The 26,019-nt window shown below is 45.6% G+C and overlaps 1 protein-coding gene across 2 annotated transcripts; it reads right to left on the bottom strand.

Moving 5' to 3' along the window:
• Positions 1-903: 903 nt before the first annotated feature.
• Positions 904-25,573, bottom strand: LOC135971759 (E3 ubiquitin-protein ligase HERC2-like). Of its 2 annotated transcripts, XM_065547684.1 has the most exons (8): positions 25,444-25,573; positions 24,785-24,885; positions 6,351-6,460; positions 5,666-5,755; positions 4,471-4,644; positions 2,174-2,362; positions 1,444-1,542; positions 904-1,330 (listed from the first exon to the last, which is right to left on the bottom strand). In XM_065547684.1, exons 2-8 carry the CDS (start codon positions 24,804-24,806, stop codon positions 1,235-1,237), a joined length of 780 nt encoding a protein of 259 aa, XP_065403756.1. In that variant the 5' UTR covers positions 24,807-24,885; positions 25,444-25,573; the 3' UTR covers positions 904-1,234. The 2 variants fall into 2 exon arrangements, with proteins under 2 accessions (XP_065403756.1, XP_065403757.1); XM_065547685.1 differs by lacking the exons at positions 24,785-24,885; positions 25,444-25,573 and having other exon boundaries at positions 5,666-5,838; positions 6,351-6,388.
• Positions 25,574-26,019: the final 446 nt, after the last annotated feature.

The raw sequence follows: 26,019 nt of genomic DNA on the forward strand, positions 1-26,019 counted from the left end.
CCTATTCTTAGGATCCAGGATACGTTCCTATGATGGATGACATTTTCTTGAGAATCTATACAAGCCAGGCCTCTCCAAAGGCATGGTTTACTCACTTTGTGACCTACTAGTCTGCAAAATACACACAGTGGCACAGGCGCACACAGCGACAGTGCAATGACTCTACCCTAGTACAATCTCTCCCTTATTCAGCTTAAGTTTCAACTTCCCCAAAAGGTTATCTCCAGCTTCTGCCATCTGCACTGATCTCTCTTCCTTCCTTGAAGTCCTAGAAGAAGGGATAAGTTACTCATCCTAGCACTTACTCTGCACTGAGAATTGTTTTACTATGAAATATTTTATACAAAGTCAGTAATAAATACCTAAAGGAAATAAGCAGACATACCACCCTGTCCTGTACCTCAATGCCTTTCAAGTCCCGTGTACCCCATGTCAATCCCAGCCCTTAGGATCCAGTGTGACAATGACAGCTATAAATTCCATGGAGATCGATCTTTTCTTTTTCACTCGTTTTACATTTGTCTGAATCCCTTACAACACTGTCAGGGTTGGGCTGTTCTGAGCTTGGCATACATGTACTGCACAATACGCATCACTCTGCTTTTCTCCCAGTTTGGGATCTTCCCAGCAGATGCCATTGGCAATGATGCCCTCAACTCCACCCTGTGGTGTGCATGGCCCCTGCCCTCCAGGCTCCTCTCAAGGACACAAGGGCAGTCATGACTACGCTCATTGCACATTCTGCACTGTCCGCTCCCTGCTCAGGGCTCCGGCCCGCATGAAATGGGCTTGCTGGGTTGATGTGTACATACATCCCTCATTTAAACCTAATGCCAGAGTTCCACGCACAACAGCAAAGTACAAGACGGTTCCCATCACTCATGGGGCTGGCAGACCTCCCAATTTTTACAACCTGGCATTTATAACAACTTTATTTCTGTTCTTTCACAATAAAAGATTCCACCGAATAGGATGATATTACGAAGAAACTGCTGACTTTTGTTCCTGTAAAAATAATCTAATGGTTCAAGGAAAGGGTGAGAACCTTATCTATGGGAGACAGGGGGAATTGTTTGTGAAGGAAGGAACAGTGCTGCGGGATTTGTCCTGGCAAACTCCACAGTGGGGATGCGGTTTGAGTAGAGAGAAGGCGGCCAAGGCTGCATGGGGTGGAGAAGAGCAGAAAGGCCGATTCCCGTTGCCTTCCACACATGGGCAGAGAGTTCCGAAGCCGTCACCAAGGAGGGGGCATATCACAGTGTCCCGCTCCACCCCAGCGCTGCACGTCGGGGCAGCTGGAAAACACCTGCACACACTCCTGCGCTCCAGCCTGTCGAGGATATGGCAACATAAAAGAGGAGTGTGTCCCTGCAGGAATGAGCGATACATACACAGTGTCCCCATGGCCCAGCCGTCCGCCGTCCCCTAAGCCCAGGAGTATACCTCTCCAGCGGCAGCCAAGGCTATGCAGTGGTGACCATCAGAATGGGCAGCAATTTTTACAATGTTTCTGGAGGCAAGGCCTTGGACCAGCGGTGGGGCCTAAAAAAAAGAAAAATAGGAAGAAAAGTCATCATCAGTCCAAGGAAAATGAAATCAGCGCAGCTCTCCTTTATCATGTATCTCTGAGCAAACCCTGCTCTAACCGGAAGTGGGGCATAAGTCTCTGCGGGCCACGGGGCCGGCTCTCCAGCCCTTCCCACCCAGCACCAACAGAACAGCGGGCAGCCTCCAAGTGCTCTGTGGCAAGACCAGAGCCGATGCGGGGGCAGGGCAGGCTACTCCTTGCGACAGAGACGTGCAGCCGACAGGGAGGAACACCCTGCTTTAATAAAAACATGCCACGTCCCAATGTGCCATTATCCCCATGAGGCCCAACTCCCTCATCTGTCACCTGCCTGGCCACAAAGTCAAATGAGTTTACACATGGAACATGAATTTACAAAGGGGAATCTCATGATTAGCAATGAGTTTCACTGTAAGGACTTCCTAACCTTCACAACCCAAATCTTGACAATATTACAGCTGAGACCATTAAACATAATATACAATAAACAGAAGCTTATCAATCTTCACAAATCAAATGGCTTCAAGAAAGACCAGAGCTTGTGCATCTGCAGTACAGACCCTGCCCGCCAAGGGAACACTGCAGGCACAGTGCCCAGACACTCACCAGTGTGGCACTATTGTAGGCCTGTGTGTGCACCCAGCCATTGTGTGACAGAATCAGGAAGCGCTTCTCTGCACAGGCAATCTGTGTGACTCCCAGCTTGGCCAGGCCTTCGCACTGGATCGGACCAATCACATTGGCATAGTATTTCCATCCTATTAACCCCCAACCTATGACCTCTTGCAATGATCCCTGTAAGATAAGAAAGTAAACTTTTTTTTTTTACAATAGCAAAAGAAAAAAAAAAGACTGGGAGTAACACTGAGATATTATAAGCTAAAAAAAAAGCAAATGAAAATATGCTGCTTCAAAACATCAAAATAGCTGGTACCACACCATACCACCTCATTTAACAGGTATGATGAGGCGACTGAACAGGTTAGTTTTCCATTTCCATCGCATTTCATTTTAAGAGAGTCCATTAAAAAGTAGTATCAATAGCCCTTAAATACTAATATACTTTAAAATGCTCAAACTACATCAGGGTCACCATTTTGTGCTTTAGGAGGCAAAATCCCAAAAGCCCACACACGAGGCTGGGAGACCAGCATCCGTGTTGGCGGTGAGAGAAATCAAGTCGTGCAGGAGCAACCTGGTGACAACCAGGCCACACTGGGTGCATCCCCACCTGCACATGGGCACGGGCACACACGCGTGCACATGTGCAGCACACGTGTTCCAGGGCAGGCCCTGCAGCACTATTTGTGTTTGTTTTATTGTTGTTGTTATTATTGTTTGAGAAGGAGTTTCACTCTTATTGCCCAGGCTGGAGTGCAGCGGTGCCATCTCGGCTCACTGCAACCTCCGCCTCCCGGGTTCAAGTGATTCTCCTGCCTCAGCTTCCCGAGTAGCTGGGATTACAGGCATGTGCCACCATGCCCGGCTAATTTTTGTAGTTTTTAGTAGAGATGGGGTTTCTCCAAATTGGCCAGGCTGTTCTAAAACTCCCAACCTCAGGTGATCCCACCACCTCGGCCTCCCAAAGTGCTGGGATTACAGGCGTGAGTCACCACACCAGGCCCTCAGCACTATTTGTATAGCAACATTGTGGCAATAAGCCCAAGTGTCCACCAGTAAGAGACTCACTAAACAAAGATACATAAAACTCACATCCGCACACTGAATACTAAGTTGCTTTATAAAAACAAAGAGCGACACTCTGATAAAGTACTCCAGTACGTATGATTAGTAAAAAACACACCACAAGTAATGCAACCTGCTACCACTAGGTACTCATTCCAGAGAACAAGGAGGTTACAGAGGAGACTGGAAAGTCAGAGGGAGCAGGTGGGAAACTGGGTAGAAGGGGTGGGCAGGGAAAGCAACAGTGTGTCTCTGCCTAGGTTTGATTTTCGAACCATGTGACTGTATTCCTTTTTTTTTTTTTTTTTTTTTTTGAGACAAAGTCTGGCTCTGTCACCCAGGTTGGAGTGCAATGGCAGGATCTTGGCTCAGTGCAAACTCCGCCTCCCGGGTTCACACCATTCTCCTGCCTCAGCCTCCCGAGTAGCTGGGACTACAGGCGCCCGCCACCACGCCTGGCTAATTTTTTGTATTTTTAGTAGAGACAGGGTTTCACCGTGTTCGCCAGGATGGTCTCGATCTCCTGACCTTGTGATCCGCCCACCTCGGCCTCCCAAAGTGCTGGGATTACAGGCATCAGCCACCACGTGGGGCCTTTTTTTTAATGACTGTAAAACAAAATAAAGACTCTTCATATTAGAAATAAAATGTTATAAAAATCGATTCAAAACTAAGATTACTGTTATACCCTGGCAAAGTTCACCACCATTCCCAAAGCCAGTTTTCTCATTGACATAATGAGATACAACAGCATGCATGAGGTCCTCAGCGGGCCTGCACCCTACAGGTGCTCCACACACGCAAATCACTACTATTACCATTACTATTACATGACAGATAGAATATAGAATTATACTGTCACTACCATAACCAGCATTACATACTAAGACAGCCCGCCTTCGGAGTATAAAGAAGGCTGTGGAACCCCCTGCAGAAGGTGGGAGGGCCTGGGGCTGCGGATAAGGGGAAGCTCTCTGGGGCTGTGCTACCTGAACCTGGAAACTGGGCCCCCAGGTTGGGTCCCTAGGCCTCTGCACCTCAGCTTGCTCATCACTCACTCTCCACACGGGGAACACCTTCAACTGCAAACACATTTAAAACCACAAGCCAGCTCCCCCATCAACACCAGAAAACCAAGTCTCCACACGGGCCCAGGATGAGAACCTAGAGGCGGTACTAGCCACAAAACACACGGAGAACGTGGTTCTTGCACACACCTTATGAGACGTCGGAGCGCTACACAGCGGAGGCAAACAGGGCGTAGCCGGACGGTCTAAATGGCCCATGACGACAACCACGGTCTGTCGCAGATCAGTGGCAAGCTCGCTGTCTTGGGGAAGGGTGAGGTACCTCAGGAAACTCTCGCTGGGGCTCAGAGGGCCAGACAAAAGCTAGAAAGGAAAAGTAAACAGACATTCAGAAATGGTGGCAAAAATTAAAGTAATACAATTAGCCCTTAAGAAAATAAAAAACCACTCTTTATATTTTGGTATTTACTCATGTGGCCCATCAAATGACCATGTCGATGATACAGTTATACTACACATCTATATATTTATGCAGCATATAAACTGACTGCACAAATGTCTAAATTTGCTATATACACGTCCACAACATTGACGGTGCATGTATACACTTATGATACCACAGTAAGTTGAGTCCACACAGATTACCAACACAACCAAACCACCCCGCAGGCCTAGGACCCCTGGAGAAAGGCAGAACCACCTCTGGGGGAACCCAGCGCAGCATCTCAAGCTGGCCTTGAAATCCAAAACCAAAACCTTTACTTTAATCTAAACCTTGCCCACTCTGGAAAACACCTATTTTCATTTGCAAATTAAATCATAATTCTAATTCTTCTATAGGCAGAAGAGCCCGATGATTATTCAAGACTGCCAAATAATAGAAAAATTAAACCAAAGCACGATACTGGAATGCCTAAGACTTTCCCAAAAAGACTGGCAAAATCCAACCTGTACTTGACCTGCAAGGACCAGCAGTCCTGGAGGTTTAGGCCCAGGGCCCCGCACACCTGCTCCTCCCCGAGCGCGGCATCCACACCTGTTAAGTGGGGAACTGGTACTCAACAGAGTGACAGCTCAGGTGACATGCCCTGCACAGAGCCCAGTACACAGGAAGGGCCAACAAAGCAGGCCACTGTTTTCGTTGTTCTTTTCCGGTACTGATTTAAACGTGCGTGTTTCAAGCTTGGTTCTGTGCTGACAAGGAAGTCGGTGTTCACTGATTCAAGTCTTCTCCACAAACAAGTGACCTCCCACACCTGTCTCATGTGACTCGCTGCTGTTTCCACCAAAAAAAACACTGCTGTGGACACGCACGCTGGTCTTGCTTAAAAAATAACTAGAATCCAGTGCCACCTAAACACAAAGTTCCATCATACACACTCACGTGCATGTCGCCCTCGGAGTGGGGTGTATCCTTCCTGCAAATGATGCTCTGGAACCTTTGCAGCAAGGGCAAAAGCGGGGCGTTGGTGCCCTGGGTGGGAACGCTCATTGTCAGTCTCCTGTGCCCCGCTGTCCCACAGCTGAACCAACAACAGGATGGTAGACAACATTTGGCTAAGGAGAAAAGATATTCATTCCTAGTAAAAACACATTAACTTTTTTTTTTCATGGTTAATCAAAAATAAAAGCAAACAGCTAGATAGAAGTGAACAAATACTTGGGATCTGGAAGGAAATGAAAGTAAAGCTGTGGTAATTAAATCACTGAATTGACACTGAGATTTTAGCACACAATATCGCCTTCTGCTGATAGGAAAGACCAGTTAAGAAGCCCAAAGAGCACATTTACATGAAAGCTCTAGGATCTTAAATTTATGGAATAAAAACAATTAAATGAGGAAAACTGAAAGAAAAAAAAAGAACAGTTCCCAGACTAGAAAAACGAGCATAAAAAAGGAGGTGAAGAAAAGGTAAAGAGAGAGCGAGCTCTGGGACGTGGTTCTCTGGTTACAGAGCACCACACATCTGCTGCAGTCACAAACCATTCAGTGAAATGCACACAGTGCTACAGGTATGTGGATACAGACACACTTCCCCAAAGCGTTCCCAGTCTGCGCCAGCCCTCACCTCAGCGTGCCTCTCTGCACAGCCAGCTCCAGCAGGATGACCAGGGCCAAGTGCTGGTCCTGCAGGGGGACGCTTCTGGTCCTTTGGTGCCTGGCGTTCCGTGAACATCCCTGAAATGAAAGCAGAGGATGCAGGAACAAAGCGACCTCCAGACAGACAGCATGCTTACAATCACACTGCACGTTTCCTACACGCTCCCTCCCAAGGAAGGATGTATTTTTAATATTTAGAATCAAGTTTCTGAGACTTGCTACTCAAATTTATTCAGAGGCTTTAAAGTGTACAACTAGCTTACAAAAATGTATTTGAAGTATTCATTCAGATACTATATTACAGTAGATGACATACTCCAAGTGTGTAAAGCATAAAATAATTTATCTCATTATCCAAAACATGAGTAGAAGAGTATCTAGCTATGTTTTCTAGTTTCAATGTCATGTAAGACTGTAACAGTATCAACATTCTCCTACAGAATCAGAGAAACAATTTCTGAAACCACCTGAGAATCTGGAGGCAAAATGCCTACACTAATTGTTATCTCTCATCAATGAAATATTTTAAAATCCTATCCCAAGACTGCAAAGAAAAGATCTTATGGCATCAATATTACAGCTGAAGTTTTGAAATCAACTCCAAGCCTAAGTTCAGGGCCTCCAGCGTTAGAACTCTGTGGCGACGCCTTCACCAGCAGGCTCAGGACTGGACTCAGCCGGGGACGTCCGTGAACGCCCGAGGCCCCCTGCCGGCTGCAGGAAGGCACCGTGCTGACCTCTGGCAAGAAGAGTGAGGAGTGGCCTCACTTTTCCTCTGCACCGTCCTTCCTGTTGAATTTTAGATTTTCTTTAAATTTAAAAACCTTAACAAGAATGCATAGCACCCACAACCAGAGTTCATGTTTTTCCTTACACACAAATGATTCCTATTCAAAACTTTTTATACTGAAAAGACCAGCTACAGGACTAAACAATTTGATCTTGAGTAGTTGTTTACTCCTACATTATCTATAAGACTTCAAACCAAGCACCACTCTGCACTCAGGACGGCAGCTCCTAATCATCACAGAGAGACGCACAATGTCGGCGCTCAACCCTGCACAAATGACTGATGGCCAAATCTCTAAGCATCCTCCCTCGTCCGTCTCATTTTGTATCACAGCTTCCTGGGTCTCGTCAGAGGATCACAAATCAAACTGCCTGAAAAGCTGAGAACCCAGACCCGGAATCACGGCACCGAGAGCTCGCTGAAAACAGAGGTGGGAAACCAACCTACTAGGCTTCTTAGCTCTAAAGCGAGGGTGGTAAGAACCAGCCTCCAGCAGGCCAGCTGTCTGCGTGCAGAAGGCAAGAAAGGAAAGAACTCACCCCACATGGGAGACCAGGCCGGAGAGGAGCTGGAAGAAGAGCAGCAGAGCCGCACAGGGTAGCCTGGCTCACCCCAGCTCTGGCGTCCTCCACTCGGGGCCTGCTCCTGGCCGCGGTGAAGCCCTGTGTGCCTGACCCACCCCGTTGGGAGCCACCCTCTTCTGAGGGGAGTGCTCATCACCCTCCTGTGTCTTTTTAAGCTTTTCACTACTTGAGTGTGTTAATTTCACAAGTCACAGTTTCATTCCGCATGTTGTAAAAGGTTATGCAAATGGTACACCATAAAAACCACCCTGTACAAGAGAGAAAAGGCTAGAATACAAAAATGCATAATCTCACCTCAATCATACACAGCAAGTAATTGTATTTTACACTTTACACCATATTTCTAATATATGTATATTACAGTATTGCTACTATAGACTATTTTCTCCAATATATTCTCCTCGGATCACGAGGTCAGGAGATCGAGACCATCCTGGCTAACACAGTGAAACCCCGTCTCTACTAAAAATACAAAAACTTAGCCGGGTGAGGTGGCAGGCGCCTGTAGTCCCAGCTACTCGGGAGGCTGAGGCAGGAGAATGGCGTGAACCCGGGAGGCGGAGCTTGCAGTGAGCTGAGATCCGGCCACTGCACTCCAGCCTGGGTGACAGAGCGAGACTCCGTCTCAAAAAAAAAAAAAAAAAAATGTAAGCAAATGAAATATTTAAGGCAAGTATATTATAAACAGGAGAACATAAAGGAACATCAAGGGAGGTAGCTTCTATATCCCTGAAACTGGTAAATGACAACACCAGGTACAATCTAATGAGTGTTCATACACACACAGGCGGAGTGTCCCTTACAAAACGCTTGGGAGCACAAGTGTTCCACATTTCAGATGTTTATCAGATTTAGGAATATTTGCATATAAGTAATGAGATATTTTGGGGATAGGACCCAAGTCTAAATACATTCATTTATGTTTTATATATACCTTATACACAGAGCCTGAAGGTAATTTTATATAGTATTCTTAGTAATTTTGTGCATGAAACTGTAGCAGGACGAGCCGCAGACAAAACCTCTCAGACACCAAGTTGACCAAGGAAGGGCTTTATTCAGCTGGGAGCATCGGCAAGCTGCTGCCTTAAAATCCAGGCTCCCCGAGTGCACAATTTCTGTCCCTTTTAAGGGCTCACAACACTGAAGATTTCACATGAAAGGGTCGTGACTAATTTGAGCAAGCAGAGGGTATGTGACAGGGGCTGCATGCACCGGTGGTCAGAGTGACACAGAACAGGGCCGGGAGTTTCACGATGTTCTTCTATGAGTTTCACAAGGTTCTTCTATACAATGTCAGGAACGTCGGTTTCTAAGTCATGAGGTGATTTTTAACGACTGGGTTTAGGTCAGGCAGACCCAGGCCTGGTTCCGGGCCTGGCGCCGGGCTGCTGCCTTTGGTTTTACTTCATTGTTTTTTCTTAAAACAGGTACTGAGTATAAAACAACATAAAACAACGTGAGAGGGTCTCTCTCTTTCCTCACAACAAAGTTCATGCTAACTACTTATGAATGGAATTTTCTACTTGGGGGTGTCATGCTGGGGTGCCAAAAAGTTTCCAATTTTGGGGCATTTCAGATTTTGCATTTTGGGTTTAGAGATGCTCAATCTGTATGTAATATATTACCTAGAAAAGCTACTAAAAAAACTCTACAAAAAGATATATTCTGAAACACTACTGATAAATCAAAATAGAATGCTAAAAATGTTCAAGTAAACCACAGAGACCAAGGAAGAACCAAACTGAAAAAATGAAAAACAGAAGAAATAGAAAATACAAAACAAAATGGCAGTGTTAAGCCTCAATTTACCAATAATGACATTAAGTTAAATGCGAACAGTCTAAATACATCAGTTAAAAGACAGACACTGGGAGAGTAGACGAGAGAATATCATCCAACTACATGTTGTCCATAACAAAGTGACTTCAAACAGGCAAACTGAAAATAGAAGTATAGAAAAAGAAAGATCATGCAAACATTACTGAAAGGACAGCAGAAGTAGGCTACATTAACATCAAATAAAGTAAACTTCAGACCACAGATAATTACCAGGAGGGCCAGTCACAGTGGCTCATGCCTGTAATCCTAGCACTTTGGGAGGCCAAGCTGGGTGGATCACCTGAGCTCAGGAGTTTGAGACCAGCCTGGCCAACGTGGCAAAACCTCATCTCTACTAAAAATACAAAAATTAGCTGGGTGTGATGGTGGGTGCCTATAATCCCAGCTACTCAGAAAAAGCAGGAGAATCACTTGAACTCGATGGGGTTGGAGGCTGCAGTGAGCTGAGATTGCACCACTTCACTCCTGCCTGGGCTAAAGGAGCGAAACTTCGAAACTCCGTCCCTATATATATATATATATATATATATATATTTACCAGGAAGAGACGGCAACGTTACAAAATGAGAACCTGGTCAATCCACCATTAAGACGCAGCAATTTGAAACGTGCATACACCAAACAAACAAAAAACAATGAACAGCACTGAAAGGAGAAAAAGACATCTATACTTTTAGAGTTGGAGACCTCGAAATCTCTCTCTACAGCTGATAAAATTAGGAGACAGAAAAGCCACCAGGATATAGAACTCAACATCACCATCAATCAACTAGATCCAATCAAATTTCATAGAACTCTCCAGCCAATAACAGCAGAATATTTAATCTTTTCAAGGATCCACAAAACGAATACTAAGTCAGAATATATTCTGAGGCATAAAACAAACCTAACAAATTTTTTGAAATTAAAATCACAAGCATATGTTCCCTCCAACAATGGAAACAAATTAGAAGTCAACGAGAATTACAGGAAAATTGCCTAACTCTCAGAAACTAAACTTCTAAATAACCCATGGATCCAAGAGGACGTCTCAAGGGAAATTTTAAAATAGATTCTGAACTGAGAGAAAATGCAAGTACTATACATCAAAATGTACGGGAAAGAGCCGCAGTGGGTGATGAGAGAGAAATTTACAGCACTAAATAAATGGTACATTAGAAACTTGGAAACAAATCAATAATATAAGTGCCCGGCTTGACAACCTAAAAGAGAAAAAAAATAGCAAAATAAACCCAAAAGTAAGCAGAAAGGAAGAAATAATGAAGGTAAGAGCAGAAACAAAGTGAAAACAGAAAAACAATAAACGGTAAAGCAAAAAGCTGGTTCTCTGAAAAGATCAATAAAACTGACACACCTCTCTAAGCAAGACTGACCAAAAAAAAAAAAAAAAAAGAAAGAACAGACATAAATTACCAACATTAGTGATGACACAGGCTCTAAAGATATCAAAAAAGATAATTAGGAGTTACTACGAACAACTCTACACACACAAATTTGACAACTTGGGCAAAATGGACTTATTCCTCAAATAATACAAATTACCACAACTCACCAAATATAAAGTAGATCATTTGAAAAGCCCTATGACTATCAAGAAAACTGAGTTCATAATTCTAAGAATCCTGAAAAAAAGAAATTACCAGACCCAAATGAATTCACTGGATAATTCCATCAAACATGAAAAAAGAATCAATTCAGACTCAAAACAATCTCTTCTCGAAACCAGAAGAGGAACAACCTCCCAATTCATTTTAAGAAGCTATTATTAGCATGATATCGAACCTAAAGACAGTACGAACTACAGAACAATAGACTTTATATATATACACACAAAAATATTCACTGAATTGGCTGGGCACAGTGGCTCACGCCCGTAATCCCAGCACTTTGGAAGGCTGAGGCGGGCGGATGACGAGGTCAAGAGATCGAGACTATCCTGGCTAACACGTGAAACCCTGTCTCTACTAAAAATACAAAAAATTAGCTGGGCGTGGTGGCGGGCGCCTGTAGTCCCAGCTACTTGGGAGGCTGAGGCAGGAGAATGTCGTGAACCCGGGAGGCGGAGCTTGCAGTGAGCCGAGATTGGGTCACTGTACTCCAGCCTGGGCGACACAGTGAGACTCCATCTCAAAAAAAAAAAAAAAAAAAAAAAAAAAAAAATTCAGTGAATTATTAGCAAGTAGAATTAAACAATATATAAAAAGAATTACACATCATCACCAAGTAGTTTCATTCCAGGAATGAAGTTGGTTCAACAGTCAAAAATTAATGTAACCCACCCTATTAATAGGCTAAAGAACAAAAATTGCATGATTACATATCAATTGATTTAGAAAAAGCAAATGACAAAACTCAATACTCATGCATGATAAAAATCCTCAGAAAATAGCAACAAATGGTAACTTCATCACCTTGATAAACAGCATTTACAAAACCTTAAGCTAAAACCTACGCTAACAATGTCAGAAAGGTCCTCCTAGACCTACTTTACACAGCAGAGAGAATCATTAAGAATGATGTAGATAGTCACTAAGTTTACTGTCCTAAGAGATTACAACACCCAATGGCCAGCAAGCCCTTTTCGTTAGACAAAAAGGAAAGCTGTCATCTGTCAACACTCCCAGAAAGTTCACTGTGAAATGTGCACTTCTGAACTCCTGCTGAGGGCCTGCACGCTGCAGTGGTGAGAAGCAAGTGTCCAGAGGTCTTCTTGGAAACATTGCAAAAAAAATGTGAGGGACTGATGGACGAATAGAGGCAGGAAAAGGTGGAGAGAGCTGTGATAAAGCACGTGGGATAATGCCAGCGGCACAGTCTTAGGTGGTGAATATGTGGGTGCACACTGCAAAACTCCAACTTTTCTGTATTTTTTTTCATCATAAAATGTTGGAAAAAATGAACCTGTGAAAAAGGAAGCTTTAGTCAAACGTATCTAAGCAAAAGAAACAACAAGTTCTAAATTCCTATGGCTCAAATTAATGTGTTTTTCTTTTTAGGTTGAGATGGAAGAGCAAAAAAGAAAAAAAGGAATGAAAGTAATAGGAGCTATTATAAAAGATACAAATTCCACTTGCAGTTTGATTAAAGATGATGTGACTCAAGAATATGCTTTTAATCCAAGCTCCTTCAAGGCTGCCAGGTAGGTAGCTGGTTCTGCCAAAGCTCTGAACCTGTGAACAAGCAGAGCTTCCAAAGAAAACCCTCTTCATTAAAGTCACCCTGAGTCAATAAGCTGGGCTTTAATCTGAGCAAGAAAGGTATATTTTTGGTCTAGTTACCCGCCCATAACTGTAGGTACTTTGATGCCTAGGTGAGGGGAAAGAAGGAGAAAGGCAAAACAACAGATTTTTAAAATCACATCAAATAGTATGTGCCAGGCACTGACTTAGGAGCTTCAAGTGTATTATTTCATGTCATCTGCACAGCAACTCTCTGAGTAAGGACTTTCACTTATTTTATATATATTATATAATTTTAATTATTTACATTATATTCCTTTTTTTTTTTTTTTTTTTTTTTGAGACGGAGTCTCGCTCTGCCGCCCAGGCTGGAGTGCAGTGGCCGGATCTCAGCTCACTGCAAGCTCCGCTTCCCGGGTTCCCGCCATTCTCCTGCCTCAGCCTCCTGAGTAGTTGGGACTACAGGCGCCCGCCACCGCGCCCGGCTAGTTTTTTTTTTTTTTTTTTTGTATATTTTAGTAGAGATGGGGTTTCACCGTGTTAGCCAGGATGGTCTCGATCTCCTGACCTCGTGATCCGCCCGTCTCGGCCTCCCAAAGTGCTGGGATTACAGGCTTGAGCCACCGCGCCCGGCCTTTTTTTTTTTTTTTTTTTTTTTTTTTTAAGACTGAGTCTCGCTCTGCCACCAGACTGGAGTGCAGAGGTGCGATTTCTGCTCACCGCAAGCTCCGCCTCCCAGGTTCACGCCATTCTCCTGCCTCAGCTTCCGGAGTAGCTGGGAGTACAGACCCCTGCCACCACGCCCAGCTGATTTTTTTGGCTAATTTTTTTTGTATTATTAGTAGAGACGGGATTTCACCCCCTTAGCGAGGATGGTCTCGGTCTCCTGACCTCATGATCTGCCTGCCTTGGCCTCCCAAAGTGCTGGGATTACAGGCGTGAGCCACCGTGCCCGGCCACTTATTCCTATTTTATACATCACAGGCCCAAGGTGAGACGAAGTTATTTGTGTGGAGTCAGAGATAAAGCCAAAATTGATACCGTGACAGACTAAAAAGCTTCTCGGCCAGCAGATCTAGAAATGGTAAAGGGGCATCTCCAAACTGAAGGAAAATGATACCAGAAGGCAGCTGGGATAGAAACAAAACCTTATGGGCCCAAAATGGTAAACATGTAGGTGAACAGAAAACACTTTTGGCCAGTCGCGGTGGCTATTTGGGAGGCTGAGGTGGGTGGACCATCTGAGGTCAGGAGTTCGAGACCAGCCCAACCAACGTGATGAAACCCTGTCTCTACGCAAAAAATACAAAACTGGACAGGTGTGGTGGCACATGCCTGTAATCCCAGTTGAGCCAGGAGAATCGCTTGAACCCAGGAGGCGGAAGTTGCAGTGAGCCAAGATCATGCCATTGCTCTCTAGCCTGGGCAACAAGAGCAAAAGTCTGTCTCAAAAAAACCAGACTTTTTTTTTCTCTTTTCGAATTTGAGGAGAAAAAATGTAAATGCCTATTTAAAGCAAAAACAGAAACAGCATATTGTGGGGTTTATACCATGTTTCACTTGGACATATGATACAGCAACACAACCAACCAAGAACAGGTCAGAAGCAGGAAGCTGTGGTCAGAGCACTGCTCCGCGGCTCAGGCAGTGTAATACCATTTGAAAGTGGACAGTGGGCCGGGCACTATGGCTCACGTCTGTGGTCCTGGCACTTTGGGTAGTCGAGGTGGGCAGATTGTGAGGTCAGGAGATCGAGACCATCCTGGCTGGCACGGTGAAACCCCGTCCCTACAAAAATACAAAAACATTAGCAGGGTGTGGTGGCGGGCGCCTGTAGTCCCAGCTACTCGGGAGGCTGAGGCAGGAGAATGGCATGAACCTGGGAGGTGGAGCTTGCAATGAGCCGAGATCGTGCCACTGCACTCCAGCCTGGGTGACAGAGCGAGACTCTGTCTCAAAAAAAAAAAAAAAAAATAGAAAGTGGACAGTCACAAGTTAAAGATGTATACTGGGCCAGGCGTGGTGGCTCACAAGGTCAGGAGATCGAGACTATCCTGGCTAACACAGTGAAGCTCCATCTCTACTAAACATACAAAAAATTAGCCGGGAGTGGTGGTGGGCACCTGTAGTCCCAGCTACTGGGAGGCTGAGGCAGGAGAATTGCATGAACCCAGGAGGTGGAGCTTGCAGTGAGCCAAGATTGCACCACCGCACTCCAGCCTGGGCGACAAAGCGAGACTCATTCTCCAAAAAAAAAAAAAAATAATAACAAAAGGCCTACACATTATTGATCCATTCCACTCCTAGGTATAGACACAAAGAATTAAAAGCAGAGACTCAAGAAGACACTTGTAAACCAATGTTCATAGCAGCATTACTCACAACAGTCAAGAGATGAAAGCAACCTGAGTGGCCAATGATGAAGGGATAACATGTGGCTTACATATATAAAGGACTACTATTGAGCCTTTAAAAGGAAGAAAATTTTGACACATGCGGATGAACCCCAAAGACCTAAGAAGTTCAAGAACCCAGTCACAACAGGACAAATAGTGGATGATTCCCCTTACAGGAGACACCTTGAGTAATCAAATTCTGAGACAAAAGTAGAACGGCGTTTGCTTGGGGGCAGCAAGGAGTTAGTGTTTCATGGATACAGAGTTTCAGTCCGAGAAAATGCAAAAGTTCTAGAGATGGATGGTGGTGATGGCTGGGGAACAATGTGAATATACTTCATGCCGATGAACTGTACACATAAAAATGTTTAAAACGGTAAGTTTTATGGTATGTATATTTTACCACAATATTTAATTTTTTTAAATTACATTTTAAAAAATTGTTACCAGGCGGGGCGCAATGGCTCACGCCTGTAATCTCAGCACTTCGGGAGGCCTAGGCAGGCAGATCACGAGGTCAGGAGATCGAGACCATCGTGGCTAACACGGTGAAACCCCGTCTCTACTAAAAATACAAAAAAATTAGCCGGGCGTGGTGGCGGGCGCCTGCAGTCCCAGCTACTCGGGAGGCTGAGGGAGGAGAATCCCTTGAACCCGGGAGGTGGAGCTTGCAGTGAGCCGACATTGTGCCACTGCACTCCAGCCTGGGCGACAGAGTTAGACTCCGCCTCAAAAAAAAACAACACAAAAAAATTGTTACCAAAAATACTAATAATCCATCCAAGTTATTTAGATAAGGAGCGTCAGATTAAGCTTTCCTAAGTGTGAAAACGCACCAGATTCTCTGGTTGCTTGCCCCATAACCCGCTGTGCAGAACTGACTGCGCTGTGCACAGGTGCAGGAATTTCTTCTTCATCATTTTCCTCTTTGTCATCCAGATCTTCTTTCTTTGTTCCACTTTGTTCCGCACTATCATCTGCAAAAATAAAAAATGTTTAATCTGTAACCGCTTTTCACAATGTCATACCATTAGTCAGTCTCTGCAAATGTCCCTCCCCGAAAAGTTACAACACACATCATTAACTGAATGTTTGACAACTTAAAAATAAAATACAGGCCGGGCGCGGTGGCTCAAGCCTGTAATCCCAGCACTTTGGGAGGCCGAGACGGGTGGATCACGAGGTCAGGAGATCGAGACCATCCTGGCTAACACAGTGAAACCCCGTCTCTACTAAAAAATACAAAAAAACTAGCCGGGCGAGGTGGTGGGCGCCTGTAGTCCCAGCTACTCGGGAGGCTGAGGCAGGAGAATGGCCTGAACCTGGGAGGCGGAGCTTGCAGTGAGCTGAGATCCGGCCACTGCACTCCAGCAAGGGGGACAGAGTGAGACTCCGTCTCAAAAAAAAAATAAAATAAAATAAAATAAAATAAAATAAAATAAAATAAAATACATCAATCATATCTGTTACAGATCCAGTACAATTTTCATAAAGAAACCAATATATCGGCCGGGAGCGGTGGCTCGTGCCTGTAATCCCAGCACTTTGGGCAGCTGAGGCGGGTGGATCACGAGGTCAGGAGATCGAGACCATCCTGGCTAACACGGTGAAACCCCGTCTCTACTAAAAATACAAAAAATTAGCCGGGCGTGGTGGAGGGAGCCTGCAGTCCCAGGCACTCAGGAGGCTGAGGCAGGACAATGGTGTGAACCTGGGAGGTGGAGCTTGCAATGAGCTGAGATTGTGCCACTGCACTCCAGCCTGGGTGACAGAGCGAGACTCTGTCTCAAAAAAAAAAAAGAAACCAATATATCAAATTACTTAAAGCATGTCTTCCAAAATGATATTTCATTAACTTCCTAGTAGATTTCACAACTGACAAAATTAGTCTTTGATATTCACCTACTTCAATTTCACACCAATTGCTTTATCCAGTGTGGCCCAATGCTTGTGTATCCATGGGGAAAGGGAGGGTGTAGAATAGGAGCATAAATCAAAAATCTTTTAACTCCTTACGAGGCCCTACTCCACTGCCAACTGAGAGGCACTGCTATGCAGGGGCGCTATCAGTGAGAGCATAACTCAAGAGCACTGGGACACAAAGGAAAAGCTGAGAACAATGACTTTAGGCCACTGACAATGTGAAGTTTCCGTCAAAACAACTGTCATGAAACTCCTTACATAGTAAGCCAAGAGGAGAGAGAAGTAACCTTAATCTTGACGTGTAAACACGTTCCATCACACAAGGCTGTTACTAACCGTCTAAACAACATAATTACAAAAATGTATCCAAATCGGTGGAAGACATGATATCCCATCCAGATTACAAATAATGAGTATCTAAAAATCTCTAAGGAAACAGTTCCTCTGTTTGCAACACTTCTGACACCAAATGGATGGACTTTTGCACCAGGCAATTCTCCAGTTCTCTGGGACACCCAGCTATGTGTCCCACAGTGCAATTCAATTCTGAAACTAACTACCCAGAATTAGCACAGACCCCACTGGTTAATAACAGGAGAGAAAAGGTACAATGCTGAAAAAAATATCCAAAGAACTAATGGCTGAAAACTTCCTAAGTTCAGCAAACGACATAAACCGAGGCAGATGGAAGAATCTGTGCAAAGCCCACACATCATAAATCCAAAGGAAGCCATGACTATGCACATCGTAATCAGCTGCTAAACACTAAGGACAAAAACCTTTTGAAAGTGCCACAGAAAGTAGATATAGAAGAAGGTATTGTGTGGCCTGAAATTAAGGCTAAATATTACATGCTGCCTTGACGTCGGAAAAATCAAGAAGGCCTCAAATAGCCTAACCACAAGGTCTCCCCCGAGCTCTGCTCCCACGGATAAGGTTCCAAAGCCAAACAACCCTCCTTATCACAGAGAACCGACCCCAACCTGCTCATCCCTGCCACCCCAGAGGTATTCAAACAAGCCAATCACATCTGTCCATGGAAGCAAGGTCATCTCACCCTCTTCTTACTATAAAATGTGCCTCCCACAGCCCCTGGTGGCTCACTCTGTTCCCAAGTGCAGCCCCCGTGTGGCATGCGGCGTCCCCCACCTCCAGGGCTGTGAGCACGCGTGACTAATAAACTGCTATTTCATCTGTCCAGTGTCGGCATCCTATGTTCAGCCATCCCATATCCCTAGGGCAGGAATCTTCTGGGGTTATAAACAGAACTTTAATCAACCTCTCCTTGGTTATTTTACTGGTTCCATGATACAGCTTTTTCGTGCAAAAGATCTGAACAGAAACTTCACAGAGGATACAAGAGTGGCAAAGAAGAACATGATACTCAGCATCGTTAGCCATTATGGAAATGCAAATTTAAACCACAATGAGATCTCACTAGACTTATTAGAATGGCTCAACTAAAAATCACCGATAACACCAAGAGCTAACTAAGACACAGAGCAACAGAAACATGACAGATTGCCGGTGGGAATGCAAACTAAATCAGCCACTCTGGAAAACAGTTCAGCACACGACCCAACTTTCCCACCACTAGGTTTCTATCCTAGGGAAATGGAAACTACATTCACACGACATCTGTAGAGAAACGCTCATAGCAGGAATACAATCGCGAAAGAAAAATGGCGACAACCACAAGGTCCTACAATAGCAGAATGGATAAACACAACGTGGTACATCCAAATGATGAAACACTATTCAGCAATAAAAAGAACTGTTAATACACAGAACAGCAGAGAAATCTCAAACATATAACTAGAAGTAAATGAAGGTGGTTTCAAAACATTACTTAAAATACAGTTCCACTTACATGACATTGTCAAAAAGAATACCCTATCCTGATGGAGAACAGATCAGTGGTTGCCAGGGGACGAGGCCAGGGAACGTGTGATAAAAAGGAGCAGCACAAGGGAGGTTTTGGGGTGATGAAACTTCTCCATCCTGATGATGGCGGGGGTTACATGAATCTACAGAGGTCAAAATTTACTGAACGAGATACCACAATAAAATAAATTTTATATAACTTTTTTAATTAAAAAAAAGTTGGCTAGGTGCAGTGGCTCACATCTGTAAACCCGGCACTTTGCAAGGCCAAGGAAGGCGGATCACAAGGTCAGGAGTTCGAGACCAGCCTGGCCAACATGGTGAAACCCCGTCTCTACTAAAAATACAAAAGTTAGCCAGGCGTGGTGGCTCACGCCTGTAATACCAGCTACTCGGGAGGCTGAGGAAGGAGAATTGCTTGAACCTGGAAGGCGGAGGTTGCAGTGAGCTGAGATCATGCCACTGCACTCCAGCCTAGGCGACAAGGCGAGAGTGCATCTCAAAAAAAAAAAAAGTTAATGGTTCTCGTTAATATTAAAGTTTCAAAGAAATTCAACAAACATGTATTTAACATTCAGCATATTCAAAGCACTTTTATACTAAAGTAAAAAGGTAACTTCTAAAAAAACTTTAGAAAAACCTATCACACACATATAACTAATCGATGCAAATCAGGCTTTGGAAAGGGTCAGAGAAAATATTTAGGTCAGGGGCTGGGCGGGGTGGCTCACGCCTGTAATCCCAGCACTTTGGTAGGCCGAGGCGGGCGGATCACTTGAGGTCAGGAGTTCAAGATCTAAATGTTTCGTGAAACCCTGTCTTCCAAAAATTAGCTGGGCGTGGTGGCAGGCACCTGTAATCCCAGCTACTTGGGAGGCTGAGGTAGAAGAATCACTTGAACCTGGGAGGTGGAGGTTGCAGTGAGCTGAGATTGTGACACTGCACTGCAGCCTGGACCGTTGAGTGAGATTTCATCTCAAAGAAAGAAAAAAAAAAAAAAAAACATCTAGGTCCCGGGAGGACAGCTGGAAGATAGTCTGGTGGAATCATGCCAGAGCGGGGAGCGGGGTCCGGAGGGCTGGAGTATGGTGTGTCCCCACCCTAGTAAGGAACTAGGAAACGCATCCTGGGTGAAGCAAGAGCAGAGCCCCATTCTGCACCAGGTGAGCATTTCTCCTGATCTGAGCAACTACATACAAATTTAATATGTCTCGCGTAGCCTGTTATTTTCCTCAGCAACATGGAAAACGAGAGAACAAACAATTCAGAAGGTTAAGACATGAAATACATTTAATTCAGAAATCCTTCACAGAAAGGTAGGAAATAAACGGGGGAAAAAAGCAGCTAATGAAAAGTGAAAATGGGCCAGGTGCGGTGGCTCACACCTGTAATCCCAGCACTTTGGGAGGCCGAGGTGGACGGATCACTTGAGGTCAGAAGTTCGAGATCAGCCTGGCCAACATGGTGAAACCCCATCTCTGCTAAGAATATAAAAATTGGCCGGGCGTGGTGGCAGCCACCTGTAAATCCCAGCAACTCAGGAGGCTGAGGCAGGAGAATTGCTTGAACCCGGGAGGCGGAGGTTACAGTGAGCTGGAATCTCGCCACTATACTCCATGCACTCCAGCCTGTGCAACAGAACAAGACTTCATCTCAAAAAAAAAAAAAAAAGAAAAAAAAAGTGAAACTAACCTAACATGTCCTATAGAAAGCATCTGGCCTGACAAGAAAACATGACCCTTTTCAATCTTCACAACCAACCTGGAAGCAGGCAGGCTTTGCTGTCTCCAGTTTACCAAGGTAGACACCTCAGGGCCCGGAATAGAGAGTAGAACCCAGCCAGGAACACAGCTCAGCTGAGAACACAGGTGCTGGCTCTAAATGCCAGACTGCCCTGTGTGTGTGTGTGTGTGTGTGTATGTGTGTGTGTGTGGTCACTAACCACAGTGTGTGTGTGTGTGTGTGTGTGTGGTCACTAACCACAGCTCAGGGGCCAAACCCAGCCCACAGCCTCTTCATGTATGGTCTGAAAGAAAGTATTTTACTTTTGTTCTTTTGAGACACAGTCTTGGCTCACCACAACCTCCTCCTCCCAGGTTCAAGTGATTCTCCCAGGTTCAAGTGATTCTCCCAGGTTCAAGTGATTCTCATGCCTCAGCCTCCGAGTAGCTGAGATTACAGGCATGCACCACCATGCCTGGCTAATTTTTTGTTTTTAGTAGAGATAGGATTTCACCATGTTGGCCAGGCTGGTCTCGAACTTCTGACCTCAGGTGATCCGCCTGCCTCGGCCTCCCAAAGTGCTGGGATTATAGGTGTGACCTACCACGCCCGGCTACCGTATTTTATGTTTTAATGATTCAAAAATAATCAAAAGAAAAACAGTATTTTGTGACTTGCAAACATTCTGTGAACTTCATCTTTTGGTGTCCATAAATAAAGTTTACAGAATGAACTTCCCCTGCCCACAGACATAGTATATCTGTGGCTGCTTTGGCACTACAGCTGCAAGGGCCCATGGCTATGACAGAGACCATATGGTCCATTGAGGGCTTAAAATATTTACTATTTGGCCCTTTAGAGAAAGCATGTCACCCCTATCCTACATCTGGCTATAAACTTTACAAATAAAAAAATGCAAAATTCTTTAAACTCAGTACACTGGAACACTGGTCATCTCCCTTCTTCAAGATGAAAAGCTTCGACAGTCACCACGAAGCAGACAAGAACCCCAAGTACACCTCAAGTGTTATTCTCAGGAGCATAAATTACAACACTTTACAACAGCAAAAGCAGGATGAAGTCATTGAAGGCCATGAAAACAAGCATGCACCAGCAGCTCAAACACCACACTACATCAGCTTCAATATTTGTCTACTCTTCCTTTCACTACTGTAGGGTTCAAAGTATATATAGAGAAAATTGAACGCACATTGCCCAAAAACATTGCTTATAGAATGCTGGAGAGAAGGGAAGGAAGACCTCCCACTGGCCAGGTGTGGTGGTCACGCCTGTAATCCTAGCACTTTGAGAGGTCAATGCAGGAGGATCACTTGAACCTAGGAGTTCTAGAGCAGCCTGGCCAACATGGCAAAACCCCGTCTCTACTAAAAATACAAAATTAGGCTGGGTGCAGTACTTCAAATCTGTAATCCTAGCACTCTGGGAGGCCGAGGTGAGAGGATCACTTGAGGTCAGGAGTTCGAGACCAGCCTGACCAACATGGTGATACCTCGTCTCTACTAAAAATGTGGCTCACGCCTGTAATCCCAGCACGTTGGGAGGCCGAGGTGGGTGGATCACGAGGTCAGGAGTTCAAGACCAGCCTGACCAACATGGTGACACCCTGTTTTTACTAAAAAGTCAAAAATTATCCAGGAGTGCTGGCATGCGCCTGTAATCTCAGCTACTCAGGAGGCTGAGGCAGAGAATCGCTTGAACCTGGGAGGTGGAGGTTAGTGGTGGCGGGTACCTGTCATGCCAGCTACTCGGGAGGCTGAGGCAGGAGAATTGCTTGAACCCGGGAGGCAGAAGTTGCAGTGAGCCGAGATCACACCACTGCACTTCAGCCTGGGCGACAGAGCGAGACTCCATCTCAAAAAAAAAAAAAAAAAAAAAATTAGCCAGGTGTGGTGGCAGACACTTGTAATCCCAGCTACTTGGGAGGTTGAGGCAGAATCCCCTGAACTCGGAAGGCGGAGGTTGCAGTGAGCCGAGATGGCACCACTGCATTCCAGCCTGGGCAACACAGTGAGATTCTTTCTCAAACAAAAAAAAAAAGAATGGAATTTGATATGTACAAATCTACAAATATTTTCTAATAATAAAAAACACACAACATTCCACACTAAAAATAAAAACATTTACTGAATGCCAAAAAAAACTCCCTAAAAACCCTAATCAGTTGGGATCTATGTAAAGAACAATTATGCTCTGCTTTCTAACCATGATTTTTACAAGAACAAAGGACAAAAAAAATCATCAAACATGGGCTGGGCGTGGAAGCTCACGTTTGTAATCCCAGCACTTTGGGAGGCCGAGGTGGGTGGATCATGAGGTCAGGAGTTCAAGACTAGCCTGGCCAATATGGTGAAAGTCCGTCTCTACTAAAAATACAAAAATTAGGGCTGGGCGCAGTGGCTCACGCCTATAATCCCAGCACTTTGGGAGGCCAAGACAGGTGGATCACGAGGTCAGGAGATTGAGACCATCCTGGCTAACATGGTGAGACCCCGTCTCTACTAAAAATACAAAAAATTAGCCGGGTGTGGTTGCAGGCACCTATAGTGCCAGCTACTTGGGAGGCTGAGGCAGGAGAATGGCGTGAACCCCGGAGGCGGAGCTTGCAGTGAGCTGAGATGGTGACACTGCACTCCAGCCTGGGCGACAGAGCGAGACTCCACCTCAAAAAAAAAAAAAAAAAAAAAAAAATTAGCTGGGTGAGGCGGAGGGTGCCTGTAATCCCAGCTACTCAGGAGGCTGAGGCAGAGAACTGCTTGAACCCAAGAGGCAGAGGTTGCAGTGAGCCAGGATCAAGCCACTGCACTCCAGCCTGAGCGACAGAGCAAGACGCCCTCTCGAGAGGAAAAAGTACAACAAAAAAATTCATCAAATGTAATGAATAAAACATACACTTTGGAGTTTTCCATGTACTTAACTTTTCTTTGAGTATCTTTTGCAACTATTCTTTCACAGAAAACACTTTGGGAAACGTTTTAATTCATTAACAAATCAGTATTTGAGGACTAGGAGGAAGAGGTGAAAAGTTTTAAAAATATAATGAATTACTGACACGTGCAAAAAAAAAAAAGAAAAGGTTGCTGATTCCTGTCAGGGAAGGCACTGTCACATGGACACTGTCAGCCTCAGCATCCGGAGGTCCAGAAAGGGGAAATTTCAAGTCAGATAGAATTCTATATACACACCATTGATTTGGAACCTTCAGCCCTCAAGATCCTAACATCATGACCTCAGTTTCAACACAACTGTCCTTAGTCCTTGTATTGGTTACAAATACAAAACAAACAGCTCAACTGAACTCACTCTTGTCTCTCCAGAAACACAAACACAAGACCTCATAAAATGAGTGAGTTTCTATCGGCCATAATTACTGCAACTGACTTCTCCAATTTTCCCCTCCACAGTTAACTAAACAGCTCAAATACTATCAGTAACAAATAACAGTCATCATGATATGGTGAGGAGTGTGGCAGATTTCTTAGCCAGTAATAATAAATAGGTAAAAAATTTTGCCTATTAATAGATCTCAAGTGTAGTGCACTCGCAAGAAACTAATTAAAAGGCAGCTGTGCACAATCTACAAAAACAGCCATAAAGACTGCTACCTTTTTTTTTTTTAGACGGAGTCTCGCTCTGTCGCCCAGGCTGGAGTGCAGTGCTGAGATCTCGGCTCACTGCAAGCTCCGCCGCCTCCCATGTTCACGTCATTCTCCTGCCTCCGCCTCCCGAGTAGCTGGGACTACAGGCGCCTGCCACCACACCCAGCTAATTTTTTTGTATTTTTAGTAGAGACGGGGTTTCACCGTGTTAGCCAGGATGGTCTCCATTTCCTCACCTCGTGATCCACCCGCCTCGGCCTCCCAAAGTGCTGGGATTACAGGTGTCAGCCCCCGCCCCCGGCCAAGACTGCTACATTTTAAGTTATAGGAGGAAATAAACCTGCTCCTCTAACATAGGAAGATACAACTAACTTCCCCTACATGCCCTAAAAAAAAACAGCCTTACACGAGAAATTTAAACATGGAAGCAGAAACACCCCAAGAAAAAGACATGGCAAACCCCACCTGTGCATCTGTTTTCAACCATTTGGAGTCAAGGCGAGCCTGGGCAGCCAAACAAAGATTCAGAGGGCAGCTTTTCTCCAGCGTCCTCCCGGTTCTCAGGCCTGCAAGTAAACACACATGTTTAATACCTAACGCTTTTTAATAATTTACAAAGACACTCCCGAAATGTTTAATGCAGAAAAAAGAGAGCGAGAGCGAACAGCAAGAGGGCAGAGAAGAGCTGGGGGACAGGAGTGAGGGCAGAGAGGGAAACAGGGAAGAGATGGAGGGGAAAGGGAGGTGGGGAAGGGAAAGCCTCCTTCCAAGGTAAGCAGGGTGGGCCGGGTTTCCGCACCACGCCGGCGAGACCTTGAGAATGGACGGTCACAGGAGACCAAGTCACAATGTCATCTGCCCTCAAATGCAAAAGGTACACACACACGACAGGAAACCCACCGTTTCAACGGACACATGAAAGCAGCATTTACCCCACAGCACGGCGCGTGCGTAAAACAAATTACTCAAAACGATCGCCTGCAGAAAAACCCACAGCCACCAGCACTTAAGAGATGGAGAGAGGCCGGAGACTGCCCCGCGGGCTATCCGCGCAGGCGCCGGTGCGGCCGCCGCGCCCACCCCTGCCTCCCAGGCTCGGCCGCCAGCCAGCCCCGCGCCCGCACCGCCTCCGCCGCCGGCCGCCCGGGTGCCCCAGACCAGGACCGGACAAGCAGAGCCGGGCCGCGTGGCCCCGCCGGCGCCCGGACACAGCCTCCCAGCAGCCGCCGGCTCAGCCCGGATCCCCGCGCCTCTAACTGCCCTAGCGGCGGGCCGAGGCGACACTCCCGCGCCCCCCCCCCCCGCCCCCCGCGTACGGCCAATCGCAACGAGGCTGCTCCGCGGGCGCAGCCAATGGTGAAGACGAGCGCTTCGCTGTCCGCCGGGCTCTCCCGCTTCCCGCAATCCCGCTCATCTTCCTACTTGGAGCTCACCTTCTGAGGCCAGGGTCAAGCGCGGGCGCCGGAAGGAGGGATTTCCGTCGCACTCACCCACGCCCCCACTCCCACGGGAGACTGCCCGGCCGGAGCGCTCTTAATCACGCGGCGGGTGGTCGCGCTCACAGCAACTGGAGCCATCCAGGTCGCGGGTGGAGTGGCGAGAGCAGCTGCCCTGGGGATGAGAACGGATCTTTGTGTGGTCGGCTGGGGAGTGAAGTTTCCTCCTGTGTGTTCAACTGAATGCAGCAGAAGTCTTGGGCA

Source organism: Macaca fascicularis, chromosome 7 (genome assembly GCF_037993035.2).
Source record: "Macaca fascicularis isolate 582-1 chromosome 7, T2T-MFA8v1.1".
Lineage (NCBI taxonomy): Eukaryota > Metazoa > Chordata > Mammalia > Primates > Cercopithecidae > Macaca > Macaca fascicularis.

Excerpts from the sequence above, each read along its gene's own strand:
- LOC135971759 (XM_065547684.1), bottom strand. The coding sequence starts at position 24,806 with ATGGTTGAAAACAGATGCACAG. Across the intron at positions 5,756-6,350 it reads GTGCAGAGAGGCACGCTGAG|GGCACCAACGCCCCGCTTTT; the intron begins GTGAGGGCTGGC and ends GTTCCCACCCAG. Across the intron at positions 1,543-2,173 it reads CCTACAATAGTGCCACACTG|GCCCCACCGCTGGTCCAAGG; the intron begins GTGAGTGTCTGG and ends TCTTTTTTTTAG.